Below are 21,481 nucleotides of genomic sequence, written 5' to 3'. Positions count from 1 at the left end.
CGCACGCATGCCAGGCGAGCACGCTACCGCTTGAGCCACATCCCCAACCCCATTGGTAGACACTTTTTAAAAACGTGATGAACCCTAAAGGCCTGGTCCAGCTGGTGTTAAATTTCTGTGGGAAGGGCATGAACACGATTTCCCTGCGGATTAAAACATGATTAAATCAAGGTCGGCTCTTTCTCCCTCTCCTAGGCCAGGTCCCCGCCCCTGGGGTGAAGGACGTGCTAGCCCGGGTAAGGCAGTACCGCGGGGCTGGGGAGGTGCCTGGGTTGCTCCGGGGCAAATTGGGCAGGTCCGGGCAGCGCTGGGCTGCGCGGTCTCCCAGACAACGGACAGGCGGGCGGGGAACACACCACCCAGGGCCGGGCACAGATCATGCAGCCTCTGGCACCATGACCGACTGCAGGCGGCTCTTGCGGTCGGGAACGCTGGCCCCGGTGCCCGAGCGCCGGTACTGCGGGCCCCGGTAAGCGGCGCGCGGAGGCCGCGCGAGGGCGCCTGGATCCCGTGCTCACGGGGCTGGGGCAGGGGCGCGGGGGGTGGGGGTGGCCGATGGTGGCAGAGGGCGCCTAGCAAAGGACCCCTCCTTCCCTCATCCTCACAATTACCGAGGGGCTGTAGATTAACATCTCCAGCCAGATAGCAGACTGATGGCCACGGAGTCAACCGTGGAGGCTGCCCTAGCTGAGCCTTTGAGCTTCGATCCTCTAACCCACCCTTTCTTTCCTTCGTGGGCCGACTGTTTCACTGATGCCAAATTTACATCCAGTGTAAAGCATCAGCCGTACCTGGAGCCTTTGGCAATCCAACTGATGGCTCTAGCCAAGCCAAGCCCCTGGTGGGGTAATGAATCAGGTGCTGGGGAGGCCTCCTACCTTTTTGGAGGGTTCTTGTCACAGCCACTGTGGGCAGGAACATGAGACTTTTCCTTTTGCCAATTCATAAGAATTGCTTTTGGCTCACGGTGGAGGCTGTTCCTAGTGACGGTTAAGATGCCAAAGTCTAGAATCAGAAAAGCCAGGTCTCCTCATGCTTGCCTGGTGACGTTAAGTAACTTAGCGGCTCCTTCTGGGCTCACTTTTCTTAACTGTGAAACGGGAACAATAAAAGGAATCAGCTTTATAGAATTGTTGGGGTGATTAAGGGAGGTAGCGCATGGAAACCTGTCACTGGCATATAGTATGCACTGTATATATGTTAGCAATTATGAACTCTTTGAGATTTTGGGTCCCTCCCGCCATTTACACCCTTTTTTTTTTTTTTTTAAATAACTGTAGACTCACAAGAGATTGCAAAAAAAGTTCAGAGTTCCCACACATCCTTCCCCCTAGCTGCTTCCAAGGGTACTATCTTACATAACTATAATCCATTACCAAACCAGGAAATTGACATTGATATAACTTAGTAATTAGACTACAGACCTTCTCTGGATCACGGCAGTTTTTACTTACATTCCTGTGTGTGCATATAGCTCTGTGCATTGTCATGTGTATACTGCAAGATGCAAAGTGTTTCATGACCACTAAGGAACCACTTTGTACTATCCCCTTCTCATCACTCCTTTTCCCATCCCCCAGCCCTTGACAACCACAAATCTGTTCTCCATTTCTATAATTTTGTTCTTTTAAGAATGTTATATAAGTAGAATAATACAGTGTATAACCTTTTGATTTTGGCTCTTTTTCACTGGTCATAGATTCTTGAGATCCATCCAGGTTGTGTGTATCAACCATCTGTTCATTTTTGGTACTGCGTAGTGTTCTGTGTTATGGGTGTACCCCACTTTATCTAGTCACCTGTTGAGCAAATGCAGGTTGTTTCCAGTTTCTTTTTCTACTACCTATAAAGCTGCTGTGAACACTGTGTTAAGGTTTTTGAAAGAACTTAAGTTTTCATTTCTTAGGGTTAGGCATTTATCTCAGTGATAGAGTACTTACCTAACATGTGTGAGTGAGGCCCTGGGTTCAATCCCCAGTGCTGAAAAAGAATTTTTCATTTCTTTATGGTAAATTTCCAAAGTTCATTGCAATTATTATGGAGGGAACTAGCCATATGTCTTATACTAGTGTCTGTGAAAATAGTATTGGTTGGGGGAAAAAAATGTTGGGGGGAACTGGTGATGTGGCTAAAGCAGTAGCCTGCTCGCCTGGCATGCGCAGGGCACTGAGTTTGATCCTCAGCACCATTTAAAAATAAAATAAAGAGGTTGTGTCCATAGAAAACTAAAAAATAAATATTAAAACAATTTTCTCTCTCTCTCAAAAAAAAAATGTTGGGTTTTTTTGGGTTTTGTTTTTTTGGTGGCACTAGGGATTGAATCCAGGGGTACTTGACCACTGAGCTTCATTCCCAGTCCTTTTTGGTTTTTATTTTGAAATAGAGTCTTACTAACTTACTTAGGACCTTGCTAGGTTGCTGAGGCTGGCTTCCAACTTGAAATCCTCTTGCCTCAGCCTCCCAAGTTGCTGTGATTATGGGCATGCACTACTATGCATGGCAAAAAAGTGTTTTCAATTTTATGGGTCAAGCAAGATTTCCTGGGCTTAACAAAATACAGAGAGGTGACAGATGTCTATAATGCCAGTGACTCAGGAGGCTGAGGCAGGAGGATAACAAATTCAAGGCTAGCCTCAGCAACTTAGTGAGATTCCCATCTCAAAATTATAAATAAATAAATAAGTAAGTCTGGGAATGTAGCTTAGTGTGAAGCACCCCTGGGTAAAATCCCCAGCACCCTTGTTCCCTACAAAATGCAGAGAAGTGAGCTCTTTAGCTCTATGAGGCTATGTGAAGTAGATGAAAGCACTCCCTCTAGCCTCGCTCACCTCTCAGAACTGTTTTCTCATTGAAAGTGAAGAAGGTGGTCAAGATTTCTTTCAGGGTTTCTGCCAGCTCTAATGTTCTAAGAAGCCTGGACTAGGCACTCACATTTCCCATTTTGAATTGTATGGCTATGCTTAAGCAAAAACGTTTGTTGTCTGATTTGATTTTAAGAAGTGCTTGGATAGTTGAGTTAGTCATAAATATGTGGAAAATAAATGTGAAAATATTTAATAATGAGGAGGGTTACTTGCCAATAGGTCATGCTGAATGTGTTGTTAATCTCAAGCTTAGATGCAGTTTCAACACCCTTCTGCTTTTAGCTATCTGAGAGTGATTTATACAAGGCAGAGAGCAACGTTTTACAAGTCACCCTTTTGGGTCCTTTCATTAAATTTTCACAATAGAGCTGGGTTAAGCCTTTACCACACACACACATATACACACACACATACTCACAGCAAATAAGAAGCTTCTGGTTTTCACCAGAAAAGAATAGGGTCAAGGCTAGAATCTCTTAAAAATGCTTAGTGGCTATGGTTACAGTAAGGATTAGATTGGGTGTAAAGAGCCATTTTTCTTTGATAATAGGGAACTTCAGGTAGAAGAGGCTTCAGGAAAAGACACCAGTGCTCCACGAAGATCTGACCAAGGACCTGAGATGTGTTAGGAAAATCAGTGCTCAGGTTCCAAGTCCTGGCTTTGGCATTGGCTGGTTGTGTCAGGTTATAGAGGAGCTGGTTTCATGACTTCCATCTCATCTTCATGACCTAAATACTCACTGCAAACAGGGGCCTGGTGGGTAAGGAAGCTGGCTGAAGCAGGCTGCTTAAGAGGCAGTAGGGAGAGGTGGAGGCTGGGAAGGAGACAGCATGTGATTTGCCTGAACTGGCAGCCATTAAGCCAATGGTGGCTCCATAGAAAGGTGGACCCAGTGTTCCCAGATCTTGGAAACTCTCCTGATTTTTCAAGAGGAGTTGGAGTTCTAGCTTGTTTATGTGAACATGTTTATATATTGGGAGCTCTAATGTAGTTGTTAAGCAGACTTTTCTGGTGCCACACTACCTGGCTTAACATCGCAGCCTTACCACTCTTGAGCTGCTTGAGCTTTGACAATGTGTGTTTTATCTTTTAACTTCTTGTGCCTCAGTTTTCTGTAAATGAAATAATAATAATATGAGATTTAAACATACCAATGCATATAAAGAACTTAGTACAGTGCCTGTCATGTAGGAAGTAAATTATTATGATTCTTATTAAAACACAAAGAAGGCCAAGTGACAGGATTATGTGCCACCATCTTGCAGCCTTTCACCTCCTGAGTTTCAGGAGGAACCACAGACCCTAGAGGTTGTATAAAGTGCCAGTGTCACTCGACTAATTAGAGGCTAATTTGTCACTGGGACCCAGATTCTTTACACTCTACTACACTGTGTCGCATTTAGTGAAAACAAAGTGTCCCTGAAAGGGTCAGCAATTTGAGTGTCTTTCTTATAGAGTTCAAGCCACAAGAATTCAAGAATGAATGCAAGATGTGGTGGCAGTAGTTTGAATAATGGGTTAGACTTATGCTTGGATGGGTCTTTAAAATACACGTGACATGGATGAGTCTTTGAAGTACAGTGCTTTGTAAACAAGAAACAGAACAGTGTCTACCATTTAAGTAAATTAAGAATACATGCACATAAAAGGACAATTCAGATATTTCAATGAGGTATGAAAACAAAGAATGCACTTCAAATCCGTTAGAGTGGTTTTGCAGATGAGGGCAGTGGAGGTGAGATGTGGGGACAAGATGGAGTAAATAGAGCTGGATGTGGTGACGCACTCCTGTGGTCCCAGCAGCTTGAGAGGCTGAGGTGGGAGGATGACTTGATCTCACAAGTTTGAGATCAACCTGGGCATCGTGGTGAGACCCTATCTTAAATTTTAAAATAGTAATAATAAGAGAATAAAGGAAGCTGGGGTGAGTCTTTGCACAAACCAGTGATACTGTGCCATGAACTTGGAGTATGATTGAGTCAGCCTTCTTGTGAATACTTCTTCCCATAATCTCTCCCTTAGAAAGGTTGAGTCCAGCCTCCTTGCGATCTCCTTCTCCCATCCCAATCCTCTGGTCCATAAGATCTTACCTGGTGTCTTCTAGGTACAAAGAGCATCTGTCCTCCGGGTATTTCACTGTGCACAGAAGGCTGAAGTTCCCTAGATCCCTGAACAGCCAGCGCTGGGTGTTTGTGGGAGAGGGCCTGGACTTCAGGAAAGGCTGTCGGCCTTGTGGAGGTCTAATCGCTCAGGGCCCCAAGGAGAGCTTTCTGCCCATGATTCATCATGGAGTCCCTCCACCACCTTCCAAGAAGAGATCGAATGAGCTGCCCAAGGAAGCATCCCTGCTCTCCAGGCTCTCGTGGGCCCAACGGGCTCGGAAGGCTTTTGTGGAGGATGTGGAAGCCCGCTTGGCTCTGCATCCCCTGGCTCTCCATCCCCACCTGGAAGAAGCCATGCCTGCCCAGGTGATCTGTCCCAGGGCTTGTGGGATGGGTTTCACGGGGGCCTTGGAGAAAATTCTCTGGAGATGCCCAGAGACTCTCCTTGAGGAGGGGACTCATTGATAAGAAGAAAAGAATGCCCCCCAGGGTGACATTCTCATGGGGCTCAGAGAAGCCTTCCTTTCTCTGCCCCCAAGAAACACAAACAGCACCAACACTTATCTTCTCCCTTCACTCCTATGAAACCATTTGACTTGCAAAGGTACAGCAAACCAAGACATTCTGATTTTCCCCCTCAATCTACTTTGCTTTGTGACTTTTGGGGAGAAGGAGAAATGGAGGGAATTGTTCATTCTTACTTCTGACCCATTAGCTTGGAGCTAGGAGGTGTCCTAAAGTACTTACGGGCAGATGGACACCACACATATAACCTGAAAGGTCATGGGGAAAATCTACCAGATTGTCAAAGCCAAGGCTGGCAGCAGCTCTGTCATGTCCCCAATGTCTTGACTTCTGATGTTCTGCTCCATACTCCTTAGCCTATGTCTTTTGTCCTTATATCTAAGAATGGCATTAAATCTGTCTTTCAAACCCAAAGGGGGAAGGGGCAAAGGTTAAAGGTACATGCCAGCTGACTGTCTCATAATGATGCACATAATAGCTTTCCCAGAAAACATCACTTCTGGCTCCTAGGGTGTCTAGAAATTGAGTTTCTTAGTTGAGCCTGCAGCCTTGAACGAAACCCAGGTTCTGTTAGATTTGAGGAGAAAGGGCAGAATGGGTAGGGCAGGGCACTAGCAGTGCCAGCTCCCCCACGCCTACCCTCAAGCCTGTTCATGGTTCACAGAGGTAAATCCAATCATGTCACTTCCCTGCTCAAAAAAAAAAAAAAAAAAACCCTCTCATTTGGTAAAGCCAAAGTCCTTCCCTGGTCTGAGAGGCCCTGAGAGCTCCTGCTCTGCTCCCTCTCCACCTTCACGGCCTGCTCCTCTGCACTCACTCCATTCCAAGTTCTGTGAAACTTATGAGCATGTCTGGTCCCTGTTCTTGTGCCTGGAACACTTGCCCCTAGATGACTGCCTGGCTCTCTCCTTCGGCTCTTTGCTCAAATGTCCCCTTGTTGTAGAGGCCTGCACACAATAGCACTTCCCTTCCACCCTCACCCTTTGTCCCTCCCCAGGCTCTAGGTGTCATCATAGGTTTTGTCACCACTGGCTTCTCACTGTGAGCACAGGGACTTCACCTGTCTTTCATTGTGTATTACCAATACTTGGCCTATGGTAGATGCTCAATAAATATTTTTAATGAGTAAGGGACTAGTGGCAGAGAAGTCCATTAAGAGAACAGCTGGAATTGCTGATCCATTCATTTCCACCTGGGGCTTTTCTTCACTGCCTCCTGTAGGCCCAAGATTCTGAATCCATGACAGAGAGATTGTTTGCACACACCTCAAATGGCACAGGGACATGGCATGGGATTATGGCTCTTATTTCCATGTCTGACCTCCCCAACTAAATATTTTGGCTTTTTTTTTGAGGAACCTCTTTTTATGGTGCTAAGATGGCTACCAGCAGCTCCAGATTTAAATTCTACCCACCACAATCCCAGCAAAATCCTATGCATCCCACTTAATTGATAAGCCCATTCCTAAACCAGTCGCTGAGGTTCTGATTGACCTGACCTGCCTATAGAGTCAGGATGTGGTTAGGCTGATTCAGATCATATGGGTTGAGATGGAGGGAGAGGTGATTCTCCAAAGAATCATGTTATTCATGGGAGGAAGGATATGGGTTGGGCAGGCAAAAACCTCAGAAATTCTATGGAGACACTTTAACCCACGGGACCTTTGGGAATGGGGTAGATCCAGCGGCATATTCCATCTAGAGGAGGTGGGACTGCTATAGTACAAAGCCTGTACACCTCCTGTCGAGGTGATGAGAGATTTGTCCACAGCACTCCACAAAGTACTTGGCACAGAACTCGATAGATGGCATTGGTTGACTGAAAAGGGCAAACAAAGGGGCCAGTAGGTCTGTTTTGCTTTAGAATAGGGGCCCCCTTGCCAGCACCTTTTTCTTTCTTGCTAAGGCTTTTTGTGTTTGTAGCTCTTATTACAGGTGCTGGAAGTGCTTGATCCTGAGAGGAAGCTGGAGGATACTTGGGCTTATTGTCAGGACATCAAGAAAGGAACAAAGGAGCCCACAAAGCTTTTTAAAAACCGTTCTACCCAAGTGTGCCTGAGACTGTGAGTGTTCTTCTTCACCCCTCGCTCGTGGTTGTCACCTGAAAAAACATTGTAGAAATTACCTTCTCGAAGCTTTTCATCTTTAGAATAATCTTGAAGAAGCAAAATAACTAAGCTCTTAAGGAGGAAGGAAAAATGTCCAGGGTCCTGCTCTGAACAGTGCTGATTTCTTAAATGAATATGATTTATTTAGCAATGGTGCAAACATGGGTGTCCACATGACTCTTGTTCAACAAGAGAACAGCAAAAAGCCTGACTAATTGGTATATAATGGTTCTTGAATTATCTATGGCAGGAGCCCTTTTACTCAAAATTACTGAGGCCAGTAGATAATTGGATAATCACCAAAATAATTAATAATACAAGGAAGTGTAAAGGATGATTTTCTCCTAAAGCATACGTTTACATTCACTTGCTAATCTTAATATAAAGCCTTTTGGCAAAGTATACTGCTTGAAGTTTCCACTCATTTTTCTTGCATAAACCACACATTGAAATTTTCCAAAGACTTACACTTAGTAGAAACATCTCTATTTTGTATCACATTCTTGTTTCCCCAATTCACCTAATATTTAATTAAATAATGTAAACACCATGATAAGTATAGTTGACATAAATGAATTTGGGATACATATTTGGCTTTTAAAACTCAATGAGCTCACTGGGGTGTGTTGTAGATAGGGGAGAACTATCTAGCAGCCTAGTCACAGAACCCATAATGTTTACAGCTTTGGAGACCCTGGTTATTGTGCTCAGTAGTGGCCTGAAGAGCTCTGTCAGTCACACAAGTTACCTACATGGAGGTGGATTAAGAGAGAATACAGTGTATTGAATCATATGTTTGTTGACCTAAGGTGATAGGTGTTCTACTGTAGTGACATTTTTGGCTCTTCAGTCTACTCCTTGATGAATTTTGGGAGAACAACTGGGCATGCTCACCTCAGTTTTCCCCCTCTTCCACTGGGGAGCAAGAAGGCCCATGTGAAGCACAGGTTCTTGTTCCTCCACCCTAGAGGGGAAGTCGACACTCATCCGGCCCTGCTGGGAACTGTGTGGGAGAGTCCACCAGTATCTGAATTTCAGTTAGCAAGCCCTCTTGGATCTAAAGCCATCATCCAACATGGCTGCTATTAGTAATAAAGGTGATATTTTGACTTTTGTCTTTGGTCTTTGCATTATTTTTCAAATTGCTCAGAACCTGAGTATAGAAGGGAGAGGAGTATTATATGTAAAGATCTATGATAAAATAAGAAATATACATATAGGATCTGCCTTTCACTTTGGGCAGTTTCCTTGTTGAATCCTGCAAAAATCTCTTGGCAAGAAATTACAAATGAATGGGTTATCTACTTGAAAGAGGAGAAGGTAAAATACAGAGGAAATGAATAATATTACAATGTAAATAAATTATGGTATCACAACATAAGTGCATAACTACATAAAGGTGAATTTTTTCTGTAAGCATATGATCCATTTCCTTTAGATAATATAAAAATTGAACATAAACTTTTTGGCTAAAAACAGAACTGTATTATGTCACAGCTCTGGAGGCCAGACATCTGAAATAAGAATCACTGTGCTGAAATAAAAAATGAGCAGGGTCATGATCCCTCCAGGGCTCCAGGGGATCTCTTACCTCCTCCAGCTTCTGGTGGCTGCTGGCATTCCTTGGCTTTGGCCACATCATACCAGTGTTCAAGACCAGCAGCTTCAAGTCTGTCTGCTCTGTCTTCACATTGCCTTCTCCTTTGTGTGTGTCAAGTCTTCCTCTGCCCCTCTTACAAGGACAATTATAGTGGCATTTAAGGCCCACCCAGATAATCCAGGATAATCTCCCCATCTCAAATGCTTTAACTGAATCATATCTGCAAAGACTCTTTCCAAATAAAGTTACACGAGTTCCAAGGATTAGCACCTTCTCTCTTTGGAGGCCATTATCAGCCTGCCACAGCATGAGGTGATATCTCCCATCTTGAAGACAACTGCCCTTGACCAGAACCAGACAAACACACTTCCCTTTTTTTCCTGTCTTTTGAAATCACAGCAATCAGGCTTTTATCTCTAGCACTCACTCTCTGGACTTGCTTAGTTAAGGTCATGATTGAACTAGACCCGTCTTCAGTGATCAACACCCTTGATGTATCAATAGCCGTTGACACAGTTAATGACATCATCTTTCTCATAAGACTTTCTTCATTTGGCTTCTGGAATACTCTTTTCTTAGTGTTTCTTCTACCTCATGGTCCTCTCTTTGGTCTTCGTTTCCTTTTCCCTCTTCATTTCCTTTAAAGCTGGAAGTGCTTCGGTCTCTGACATCTTCTGTTCTGTATACTCACACCCAAGAGACCTTGTCCAGTCCCTCTATTTATAGATAATTCAGTATTTTCCCTTGGGTGTATAATTGGCAGCTCAAACTAGACAAGTCTGAAACTGAACTCTAGATTTCTCCCTGAAACCTGTTCCTACTCCTGTCTTCTTCAGCTCAATAAATAAATATTTATTGAGGGGTCCATTTAATGGGGTTCCATTCTTCCCATTGTTTCTAGAACAACAGATGCAATCTGCCAAAAAATATTAATGTCTTTATTTTTGAGATCCAAAATCTCACCTCTCTACTACTTCTAGTTCATTCCAAGATACCATCATCTCTTGCCTGGATTATTGCAATAGTTTATCAGTTGGTCTTATGCCCTCCACCCTTGCTCCCCTTTCAAATCTGTTTGTCACGTAATAGCTAAAATGATCCTTTAAGTTGGGTAGTGCCATTCCTTCGCTTAGAATTCTCCAGTTGCATACTTACTCAGGGCAAAACCCAAATACAGTGGCCTTTAAGGTCCCATATGATCAGGCCTCTGTTAACTCCCAGGCCTCCTCCTCTTCTACTCTAATCCTTAACCACTCCTCTCCAGTTATACTGGTCTCTGCTGATCCTGAACATTCTCATCACACCCCCACCTCAGGGTCCATGCACAGGCCTGTCTTTTCTGCCTGGTGTTCGCATGATTCCATATTTCATGGTTTGACCTTTCTTATTTTGGATCTCTGTTCAGCTATCACTGTAGTAAAGAGACTTTCTGTGTTGAAATGCCATCTGCCACCCCTCTCCATCCCTTTTGCCCCATTTTATTTTTCTTTATATCACTTGTAATCACTTATAAAGACATATGCTTATGTATTTTCTATTTTTGCCTCTTACTCAATCATAAGCTTTTTGAGGACAGGGACCTGACTTATTTATAGCTAATTCCTGATATCTAATGACTGCCTGACACATATTTGGCGCTTAATAAGTATTGCTTAAATATAGCAAAGGATAATTAATGCCTCAAATAGTAACTATTTGGTGATCTCATTATCTTTAGTCCCAAGAAGACTCCTATGTCACATTCAGGCCAGTGGCTTTATGAAGAAAAGCCAAGTAAAACAGATGTGCTCCATGAAGATGGTCCTCTTCTGCATGAAAATGTACGCAGAGAAGTTAGTGACTTCTGCAAGTGGGCTACCACTCTTGTAAGTTAGCAGGAATACTTAAACCTACTTGAAAAAGTCAATCTCAAAGTTGCTTTCATTCAAAAACACTGTTTGAATAAAATATAAATCAAATCGTCCAAGTCATAAAGGAATAAGTCTTTTCTGTCATTTGTAATAGAAATACTTCTGGTAGTGAAATTTCTGGAGTTTGCAAGCTTGCAGCTAATTTAAACATTTATGTTTATATCTCACGTCATTGATATGAAATTTTTTTTTATTTTCCATTTCAATGTCAGGAACTTATTTTCTCTCCTTTATTCCTTCTCTAATCCATGCCTCTGAGTTATATTTATTTCTAAGTACTTGGGCAGCTGTGCTTGACTGTAAACTTTACAAAATGTTTTTAGACAGGAAGAGACTTTTGACTCAGTTATCAAGGACTTTCCTTGCCCTCCTTCAAGAATCTATTAGGGAGCGAGACAGGAGGGAAAAGGGGCAATCATGAACTGAAATCAATTTCCATGCATGTCTGAGTTTGTTGGAATAAACCCAACTATATGTAACCATGTAGATCTAACTTTAAAAAAAGAACTTAGTAAGTTACTTATTTCTCTCTCTGAGTCTCTGTAGATGTTTACTTTACTGATGCTTTCCATGGATTTAAGGTCTTCCAGTATTTATTACCAACCCTGCCCACCATGTTTTGAGTGTATTAGTTGGTTTTAGTTAATGTATTTATTTATCACAGTTTCCTTCGCTAGTGACTACCCTCCAGACCCCAGTATAATTCTGACTGGTTTAAAAGAGAAAAGGGAATTTAACCAGAGGCATTAGGAGGTTGGGCCACAGCTGGATGCAGGTGCTGAAATGTTTTTAGAGGCTGTCCCTATCTTTCCTGCACCCCTCTGTCTTACTTCATTTGCAAGCAGCCTTTCCCCAAGAGATGCCAAAAACAGTCATTAAAATTTCCAAGCTTATGTTCTACCAGTGAACAACTAAGTGGGAAGAAAGTAACCTCTTTTCTTTTTTTAAAATATTTATTTTATTTCTTAGTTTTAGGTGGACACAATATCTTTATTTTACATTTATGTGGTTCTGAGGATCGAACCCAGTGCCTCATGCATGCTAGGTGAGCACTCCGCCACTGAGCCACAACCCCAGCCCATAACCTTTTTTCAATAGGGAAAAGTTCAGGGCTGAAACTAACTTGGGTCATATGCCTGTGCCTGAATTAACCACTCTGATTAAGAAAATGGAGAATACTCATTGGCTAGGTCGGGTCACATGTCTAACCCTGAGACCAAGAAATGAGGGTGTCCATCTCAGCTACAGCAGATGGAAAAGGAGGGAGAGATGTCCTGTCACACGACTAAACTGGTCAGCATCATTCCAAGTGAATTTGGGGACTAAATAAAGGCAGAGACACAGAAAGTACCTTTTCTTTGGGTTCAGTGACCACTCCTCAGCCACAGCTCCAACAAGGGGGGCAAGGCAGGCAAGAAAGAGAGCAAGGAGCACGTGCTCAACCCTTTTATTGGGGAGAAGCCATTCAAATGAGGCAAGGGGTCAGGTTTCAGGGGGTTGAGTCTAGCTTCCTGAGGTCTTGCTGTCATAGGTTGACTGACATCTAGGAAGGCCACACCCATCTCATGTGCTGTGTGAGGATCATAGGCAGAGTGAGTAAAAAGATAGGACCCTGCCCACCCAAACAGAGGGGCAACATTGGTTCAGTCCACCCTGTGCGCTCAATGCTCAAAGAGTTCAAGCACACACAGCCCATGGCTGGCTTGCCACATCTCCACACTCTTATCGCTCAAAGCTAGGGGGCGCTGGATTCCCATGTGGTAGCTCCCAACAGGGGAAAGTTCCCCAGCAGGTGATTGGAATAAAGGTGCTAGAGAAGGTAAATGATGTCCACTATACCTGGTGCCTGCACTACTGCTTCTTCATAATCTTGCTAATTTCCAGCCCTTCAGCCTCTCCTGTCCTTCCACTGGAGATAACTCCTTTAGGCAGGAAATTTGAAGAACCTTAGATTGGTAGACAGTTGATCAGGTAAACAGCCTTCTTTGTGTTCCTTTATGACCAAGATCCCATCTTCACCTAAATTCTACAACTTAGGTCCTCATGAAATCACCCTGTGGTATTTTCTTCACAACTAACTCAGGCTTTTTCCTTTTATGCTATTTGGTTTTCGTCTCATTGATACTGCTTGCTCTGATTCTGCTCCATTCTCATTTCATCCTCATTCTGATTCCACTCATCTTTTATGCCCGACTGTTTCTGGACTTCTCTTATGCTCTCCACTCCACCTTCAGCTCCAGTCGTTAATATCCTCATTCTGTTTCCCAATTTTCTCCTCCAGAGTGGGATTCTGTTAGTCTAATTTATCTTTCACCATTAACTGTATCATAGGTTAAGAGAGTACAGATTAGCTGTTCTTAATGTGCTCACCTCTCCTCCCTCCACCTACAGCTGGGGGAAGAAATGGAGAGGTTGTTCTGAGTATGGCTGAAACATGGCTGACTAGAACTGCCTCTTTCCCCTGGGGCCATGAGGAAGGCAGATTTCCTTATAAGGGTATGTGGACAAAACAAGCACTGCCACATCTAGATGCATCTGGAAAATCCCTCTAGATAAGTCACTGCTATGAAGTGTTGGAGAGGTTTGCTTTTGATCAAACAGACATTATTTCCCCCAGAGACTTCCTGCAGGTCCTAAGTGGTCTGTTAATGTACTGACAAAGCCCTCCAGTCCCAAATACTTCTTGTCTGCAGTGAGTGATGACTGAGCAATTTTTCCCCCTCTCTTGGAACTTCCCCAGCAGTGGCCAGAAACCTCCCTTAGATGAAAGGAGAAAGCAAGGAGTATTTTATCGCTGCCCTCCATTCATGCTTGTGGTATTTTTCTAGGGAAGTTCAAACATCGATGAAGAGTTCATCTTGAAACAGTTTGACCTTGGTTATCAGAGCAAACCACCCTGTGATGTGCTGCGTGTGATGAGGCTAAACCAGGTTCCTTTGGAGTTGAAGAAGAGTGTGGGGCTAAATAAGCTGCAGGAGGCAGATTTCTTCCAGAAACGAGATCATGAGAGGACACAACGGAAACCACAGGTGATTGCAGAAAAAGAGTAGCCTGAAAATTTAAGAAAATAAGTTGCAGTAAAGTCTTAAAAGTTCCTGAATTCTGGTAATTCAGGGGTACTGGCTTTTTAAAGCAGAATTCTTAAGATATTTTCATGTTTAATAAATATTTGATAAATGAGTGAATATTTAATACATATAACAAAGTCAGTTATTCAAATAAGACATGTCATTCAGAATTATTGTTCATATCTGAATAGTCATTTTCAGAGACAAAATTTTTAATGTGTTTTATACATTGAAGTTCTAACAACTAGAAGAAATATGCATGAATGTCTGTTATTCATGAGCATTATGATTGTGAACTCTTGTTAATTTTATGCCCAAAGAATTCTTGAATTTTTACCAGCATCTTATAGACCACAAACCATCATTCTGACCACATGGTTTCCTAATCATTAGCAAATCACTCAGGTTCCTCACCCTTCAGTTGCTATGCAGATGAAAAAATAAGGCAACAGAAAGGAGAAATAGCATGCCATGCTTGGAAGGGAAGTACTCTGAGCTTTTAGAATACTTTTTAAATTTTTTTACCTAATGTGTCAGTACAAATATATATATATATCAAATTGTGCACATCAACAAGAGACTTAAGTGCCTAAATTGGGTGGGTACTGTTGTGTTAGATTTTTTTCCTGTGACAAAACACAGAAGAACCCCTTCAAGGAGAAGAGATTTATTTTGGCTCACAGTTTCAGAGGGTTGAGGTCAAAGTGGGCTGGCTCCATTGCTATGAGCCTGCGGTGAGGCAGAGCATCGTGGTGGAGATGGCACAGCGGAGCAGAGTCACTTACCTCAAGCAGCCAGGAAGCGAAAAGATAGAGAAGAAGAGGCTAAGAAAAAGAACTACCCTTCTAGGCCCTGCCCCCAGTGGCTTACTTTCTCCAGCCATCCCCCACCATCTACAATTGTCCACCACCTCCCTTTCATCCATTCAGCTATCAATGGATTAATCTGCAGTGATCAATGGATTTATCTGCTGATTGAGTCAGAGTTCCACCTGTGAACATTGCTGCATTGAAGATCAACAAAGGAGCCTTTCAGAAACATTCCAGCTCTAAACTATAAGGGGGAATCTTTTCCCTCAAAGTCTTAAAAACATCAGTGCTGGGGTTGTGGCTCAGTGGTAGAGCGCTCGCTTAGCACGCTTAAGGCATTGAGTTTGATCCTCAGTACCACATAAAAATAAATTAATTAAATAAAGGTATTGTGTCTACCTACAACTAAAAGTATTTTTAAGAAAGTCTTAAAAAAAATCAACAGTTAACCAACAGCATAATATATTTTACCTGAAATGAGTTTATCTGCTCTCTAAATCTTTTGAATATATAATACAGTTTTAATGATTACTTTGATGTTCTTATATGCTAATTTTAACATCTGTGTATGTTCTGTGTCAGTTTCCATTAATTGATTTATGTCCTCATTGTGGCTTATGTTTTTCTGCATCTCTACATATTTGGTGATCTTTGAGTAGATGCTAGGCATTGTGAATTTTAACTTACTGGGTGTTGGGTACTTTTGTATTTTTGTAAATATTTTTAAAATTTATTATGGGATTTTTTTGGAGGAATCTGTTCCTTTGGGAGCTTGCTTTTAAGATTTATTGGGACTGGATATGAAGCTCAGTGGTAGAGCTCTTGCTTAGCATGTGCAACGCTTTGGGTTCCATCTCCAACACCAGCAATAAATAAATAAATAAATAAATAAATAAGATTTACCAGAGCAGTGTTCAATCTATGGCTAATTGTTCCCTACTACTGAGCAAGACCCTCAGGTGTATTCTTCCAAGTGTCCTGTGAATCATTAGGTTTTCCATTAGGTTTTTTTTTTAAAGGCACTGATCCTGCCTGTGCAAATACGAGACACTGTGTTAGTTCTGTCTCTCTGTATCTTTCTCCTCTCTCTTACTCTGTGTGGTAAAATAAGTTTGCCTTGGTCTCCCTGGACTCTCAATTCTATCTCCTCAATTCAAAGAGGACACTGGTTGCTCCTGGCTAGGCCTCTCCTCTCTTTGTGTGACCTGCAAACCCTTTCAAGGCAACACACTGGTGGCAATTATGGGGCTTAGTTTGTTTGTTGCTTGTCTCTCAGGGACCAATGTCCTTCTGTTACCTGAGGTTCACTGTCATGCAAATCATTAGCCTGCTTCTCTCCCTCTTTCTTTCTTTCTCTCTCTCTCTCTCTCTCTCTCTCTCTCTCTCTCTCTCTCTGTCTTTGTTTTTAAGATGCTGTAAGTAGGAGGATAAACCCTATTCCTATTCTGGAAGTGGAAGTCCTCATCTTTATCTTTCTATTCCTTGTAGTATTCTCAGGACTGCTATGATCTGCCCTTTGATATTCTTTGAAACTCTGAGCTTCCCACTGCCTTAACCTTCTCCTAGTATTCTCTATGTCTGAAGTTCCCCTTCGATGCTTTCTCTTCCTTTAGATACAGGGTATATGCTGATTTTTCCATGGATTATTGGCCATGGAGTTTTGTCTCCTGACATAAATTTATTTCTTACTTCTAATCCCTCATAGAATTCTGTGCCTTTAATTTAACATTATTTTTCTTTGCCAGGTATATCAACTCATCCATTCCTTTATGTATTACTTAATAAACACTTCTGAGAATCTGTGTGTCCAAAAGAGCTAGGAACAAATGACATAAAACTAGAGGACTGCTTCCTGCAGTTAGGAATTTACAGTCTAGTGGGGTCAACAGGTAAATTACTGACTATAACAAAATATCATCTGTGTACAGAACATAGGAAGAAATATTCAATTCCACCAATCATGGGGTGAGGACAGTTTCAGTAAGGCTTCAGAGAAGCCTTTAAAAAAAAAACACCAGTTAATCAACAATGTAATATATTCTAGAACTTAGGTTCTGCAGTGTGGCAGTGGTGTAGACTCCATTCTTCTCCCTCTCCTTCCTCCTTTCCCCCTATCTTCCCTTTCGGCCTTCCTTTAATTCAATGGTTCCAGGTTGAGGAAGACTTTGCTCCCTCCCCTCTCTTCCAAGGACTATTTGGAAATGTTTGGAGATGATATTTTTGGTTTTTGCAACACAGAGGGTGCTGCTGGCCTCTTGTGGGTATAGGCCAGGAATTCTGCTAAACATCCTTCAACGTATAGGTCCGCCACACCCTGCCCCCTAAAGAATGATCTAATCCCAAATGTTAATAGTATTGAAGTTAAGAAACCTGACTTTAATTCAACAAAAATTTATTGAGCACCTATTATTTCCTCTCAGTGTTGTTCTAGCTGTCAGGAAGACATAGCAGGGAGCAATCTCCAAAGCTTACATTTTAGAGGGTGAGAAGAGACACAATTTTTAAAGAAATATGGCATATCAAATAGTGATAAATGCCATTAAGAAAAATGAGGCAGGGAGAGAAGGCAAGGAGTGTTGTGAGGGGGTTGCCATTTTAAAATTGGACGGTCAGGGAAGATCCACTGGAAAGATGACATGAGTTGGTAAAGGAGTGAGCTGTGTGAGTCTCTTAGGGAACGACATTATAGCAGAGGGAATAATGAGTGGAAGGGCACTGATCCAGCAGTGTGGCAGGTATGCTCCAGAAACCTCAAGGAGGTGAGGATATTGCAATAGTGCGTCAAATCCAGCTCTCGGTGGGACTTCCCTCCTGTCCGCTCTGTCCAATTCTGTCTTAGACATGAATTGCTGGCTCAATTCTAGAATGCCCCACCCATTCCAACATACAGTTTAAATGTGAGTGAGAGGGGAGAGAGACTTTGTGGCTTCATGTTTCTTTGCCCCTTCCAAGAATTAAACCCCCTTTTGTGATGGGATAGCATGTGGTGAGTGTTGCACCATCTGGCAAGAGGTTCTCTTCACATTCTGCTGAGGGATGGCAGGAAGAAAGGTGTGAGTTTAATACAATATAGTGCAACACTTGAAAAGCCGGGCAGAGTGCAGGGCCTATGGTGAGTCTAATAATAATATTTATGACTGGGTGTTGTTCAAGATCATTACCCTTGGGCAAAATATGTTATTTTTACTTGATTCCTAACTGCCTTACATATATTTTCTTTGTGATTGACTACTATTGTTATCTTCATTTCACTCATGAAGAGTTTAACCAGCCCATGAACATGAGTCTACAAATTTTGAGTCCGCAAATACTTAGAGAAGACAGGATTTGAACTGAGATCTGTCCAAATTTAAAGACCATGTTCTTAGCTAATACATTATTTTCTCAATTATGAACTTTTCATATTTCTTTTGTAAAATTAAAATATGCTGAAACTTTATAAAATACTTTGGCCAAGACCAACTATAAATTCAAAGTAATGATCCTGCTTTCCTAAGCAGAACCTTAGATGTATTGCAATGACAAAACAAAAACATTAACTTTTGACACTGTGAATTATGTTATTTCCCATAGAATCCTTATAAACCAAAGCCGGTGAAGATGAGGTATGGAGCATGGTATTTGAACACCAACTTATGGAAAAAGCAAAGAGCAGATGAACCTTTGGTTGATCCCAGAGTTTCATCTAAATCTCAGGATGAGAATTTTAAAAAGAAGCTACAGGACCAGGTATGTAGGTATGCTGAGACTTGATCCTCTGAGTTAAGGATGATCACAGGGTCTCTGGTGGAACACTGAGGCTCTGTAAAGTCCTATAGCTTGCATATTGAATTCAGCACTGAGAAAGGCTGGTAATACTGTGGGAAATGGGTGATAGGCAAGTCCTGAACCCTCCTAGCTGGGTGGTAAACACAATGTCTCTAAAGATGGGACCACCACTCAGCTCACTCCATCCATTTTGGAACAATTGATTCTATGAATAATTATTCAAAGGGCAGTTGACATGGTAGGACCACCTCAGTCCTTAGAATCGATGTGCTGTCTTGGAGGCTTTTGGGTTACTAAGGGGGACGCTTGCTTCCTATCAGTAATGGATGATTGTCCAAAAATACAAAATTGCAACTGGGAAAATTCTTTTTTGCAATTTAGCAAAGCTACAAGTTCTGTCTGAGAGGAAAGGGACAAGGATTAAGTACTAATATTGCAAAGCAACAAACACATACAACAAATAAACTGTGCCTGCCCACCTCTGTGTACAAGTATCTAATGAAGAAGATAGTCAACATTGTTCTGGATATTTGGAAATGTGGATGCAACACTTGCACAGGATTCTGATGAGAATGTTCATGAACATATTCTCTTTTCAACAGACCCCAAACTTCTCCAAGATAACAGATGTGAAAACACTCGGGAAAAGCAAAATGTTGTACATATTTGGTTATCATTCATGAATAATCACTCATCAGTTTTCTCCTTTAGATCAGAAAACTAAGACAGGAACAATGGTCATTTTTATCTTTTTCATAAAAGATAATTCTTATTTTTTAAGAGAGAGAATTTTTAAATATTTAGTTTTTAGTTTTCGGTGGACACAACATCTTTATTTTATTTTTATGTGGTGCTGAGGATGGAACCCAGTGCCCTGTGCATGCCAGGCGAGCGTGCTACCTCTTGAGCTACATCCCCAGCCCAATAATTCTTATTTTGTATGATGTGTAACACAAATTTATGAGCACAACATGCTTATGTAAGTTTCAAAATAATGTGAATAATGGTTAGCAGAACTTATCAGGGTATGGTTTTTGGAACTGCCTAAGTCTATGGGAGTTTAATATATAACATAAAATTATTCGAGGCATATTTTTTAAAATAATGAAAAGTTATCAATGAATTAAATATTTTAAAACACAAATAGTTACATACTTTTGATTTAAGGTGTCTAGAAATTTTCTTTTTAAAAATTTCTTAAATATTAATTCTTAAAGACTTAAAGAATTCTCTAAAACATATTTCATTTTGATGGCAAAAGCTAGAAAAGGTGTTTGCCAAAATGGTTACAGTCAGCTAATGAAAAAGGAACATCATTTAAATTTTGAGAATATGGTTGATATAACTATTATAGTAAAAAATTGTTTATCAAGAAGTTTACATAAGGAGGATTCAAAACAATGGAATTGTTCTACAACTATTTTCATAAATCACACTTTTGCAATACCCTAAGGATGGTTTACCCCATACACTCTAAGTTGATGCTATAGCCTTTTCAGGACATAGGTGCTATGGTGTACTGGCAGCTGGCAGTCACTACAGTCACACAACTGTCTTGTAGAAACACAAGAATTTTGACCATCCTTGATTGACTGGGTTTGGAAGGTAAAATGCTCTTCTAGTATGGCATTGCAGTTGCATAAACTTATACATACAATTTTAAAATTTTGAATAAATGAAAGGATGCTTGCATATTGAAAGGATGTTGAGGCTAGATCAAGTCTTCTTTTTATTGTCATGCCCTTTGGAGTTAAGATCTATAAATTGTGGACATAATGTTAGTCTCAAATAGCTTAGGTTCCAGACATCTTCCTTCAATAATTGTCTTAATTGCTAAAATGTGTTGTTTATCCTTAATACAAGGGTGATATAAAGGATGAGGAAGAAAAGTTGCATGTCTTTGAAAACCTTCATTTTCATCAACTCATGGACGTTATTTATATACATAATTAGAAATAAGAAGGAGTGGTTTCAAATGAGGCACTTTATAAAGAGCTGCTGACCAGGTTCTTTAAATGTCCTTTAAAATCCTCTTTTAGGAAGAGGAGTTTCTTGCAGACCTTCATGGAATAGATGCCTTTAAGGATTTCATCCTACGCAGGGGCTACAGGATGCCCAGGGTGAGTACATTGGGCAAAGCCCTGTTGAGGGCTTTACGGCTCCAGTTGTTGGCAGGAAGGCGTTATTACCCCAACAGAATCTTAGTGCTTCTACAGGCATCTTCCAAGACTCGCACCCTTGGAGGAAAGATCATGCTTCTCTATAGACAGGGACCCAGAGACAGGAGGCAGCATTTTGCCCTTTTTATTTTGCCTTGGTTTCTGCTACTGTCAGAGGTGCCTTGTCTCTCTGCTGTCTCACTTTCCATAGGTTTGGTCTCAGTGGGACTCAAGTGAAAGAGGTCTGTGTACAGGGCATATGCTTTGCAAATTCTGACTGTTAGTAAAACACACTGAGTTTTTTAGGATGTTTCTGAATCTCCTTTATTTCCAGGTCTAAGAATAAAGAGCTGTGGCTTAAGATAGAGTTGAGATCTGCTATTTTGTCACTGTTGTGCAAGGTCTCCCTCGAGTGGAAAAGGACTAGGACCAAAGATTACCTCTTGGGGCCTGTCAGAGTCTGATGCCTCTTTTCCCTTTCTTATCTTCTGCCTTTTGAGTTCTGTTCCTTTAAATTGTAAAGCTGGCTCCAGCCTCTTCCCATGGATAATCCTGATACTACACCCCT

At 41.7% G+C, this 21,481-nt stretch overlaps 1 protein-coding gene across 1 annotated transcript; it reads left to right on the top strand.

The window, feature by feature from the left end:
- Positions 1-244: 244 nt before the first annotated feature.
- Positions 245-21,253, top strand: Fam47e (family with sequence similarity 47 member E). Its single transcript, XM_048784712.1, has 8 exons — positions 245-469; positions 4,970-5,333; positions 7,415-7,554; positions 10,917-11,064; positions 13,938-14,138; positions 18,560-18,715; positions 20,794-20,874; positions 21,248-21,253. Exons 1-8 carry the CDS (start codon positions 396-398, stop codon positions 21,251-21,253), a joined length of 1,170 nt encoding a protein of 389 aa, XP_048640669.1. The 5' UTR covers positions 245-395.
- The last annotated feature ends 228 nt before the right edge of the window (positions 21,254-21,481 follow it).

This window comes from Marmota marmota, unplaced genomic scaffold, assembly GCF_001458135.2.
Source record: "Marmota marmota marmota unplaced genomic scaffold, marMar, whole genome shotgun sequence".
Classification (NCBI taxonomy): Eukaryota; Metazoa; Chordata; class Mammalia; order Rodentia; family Sciuridae; genus Marmota; species Marmota marmota.
The sequence above is the reverse complement of the archived record's forward strand: the minus strand, read 5'-3'. Positions and strand labels throughout refer to the sequence as shown.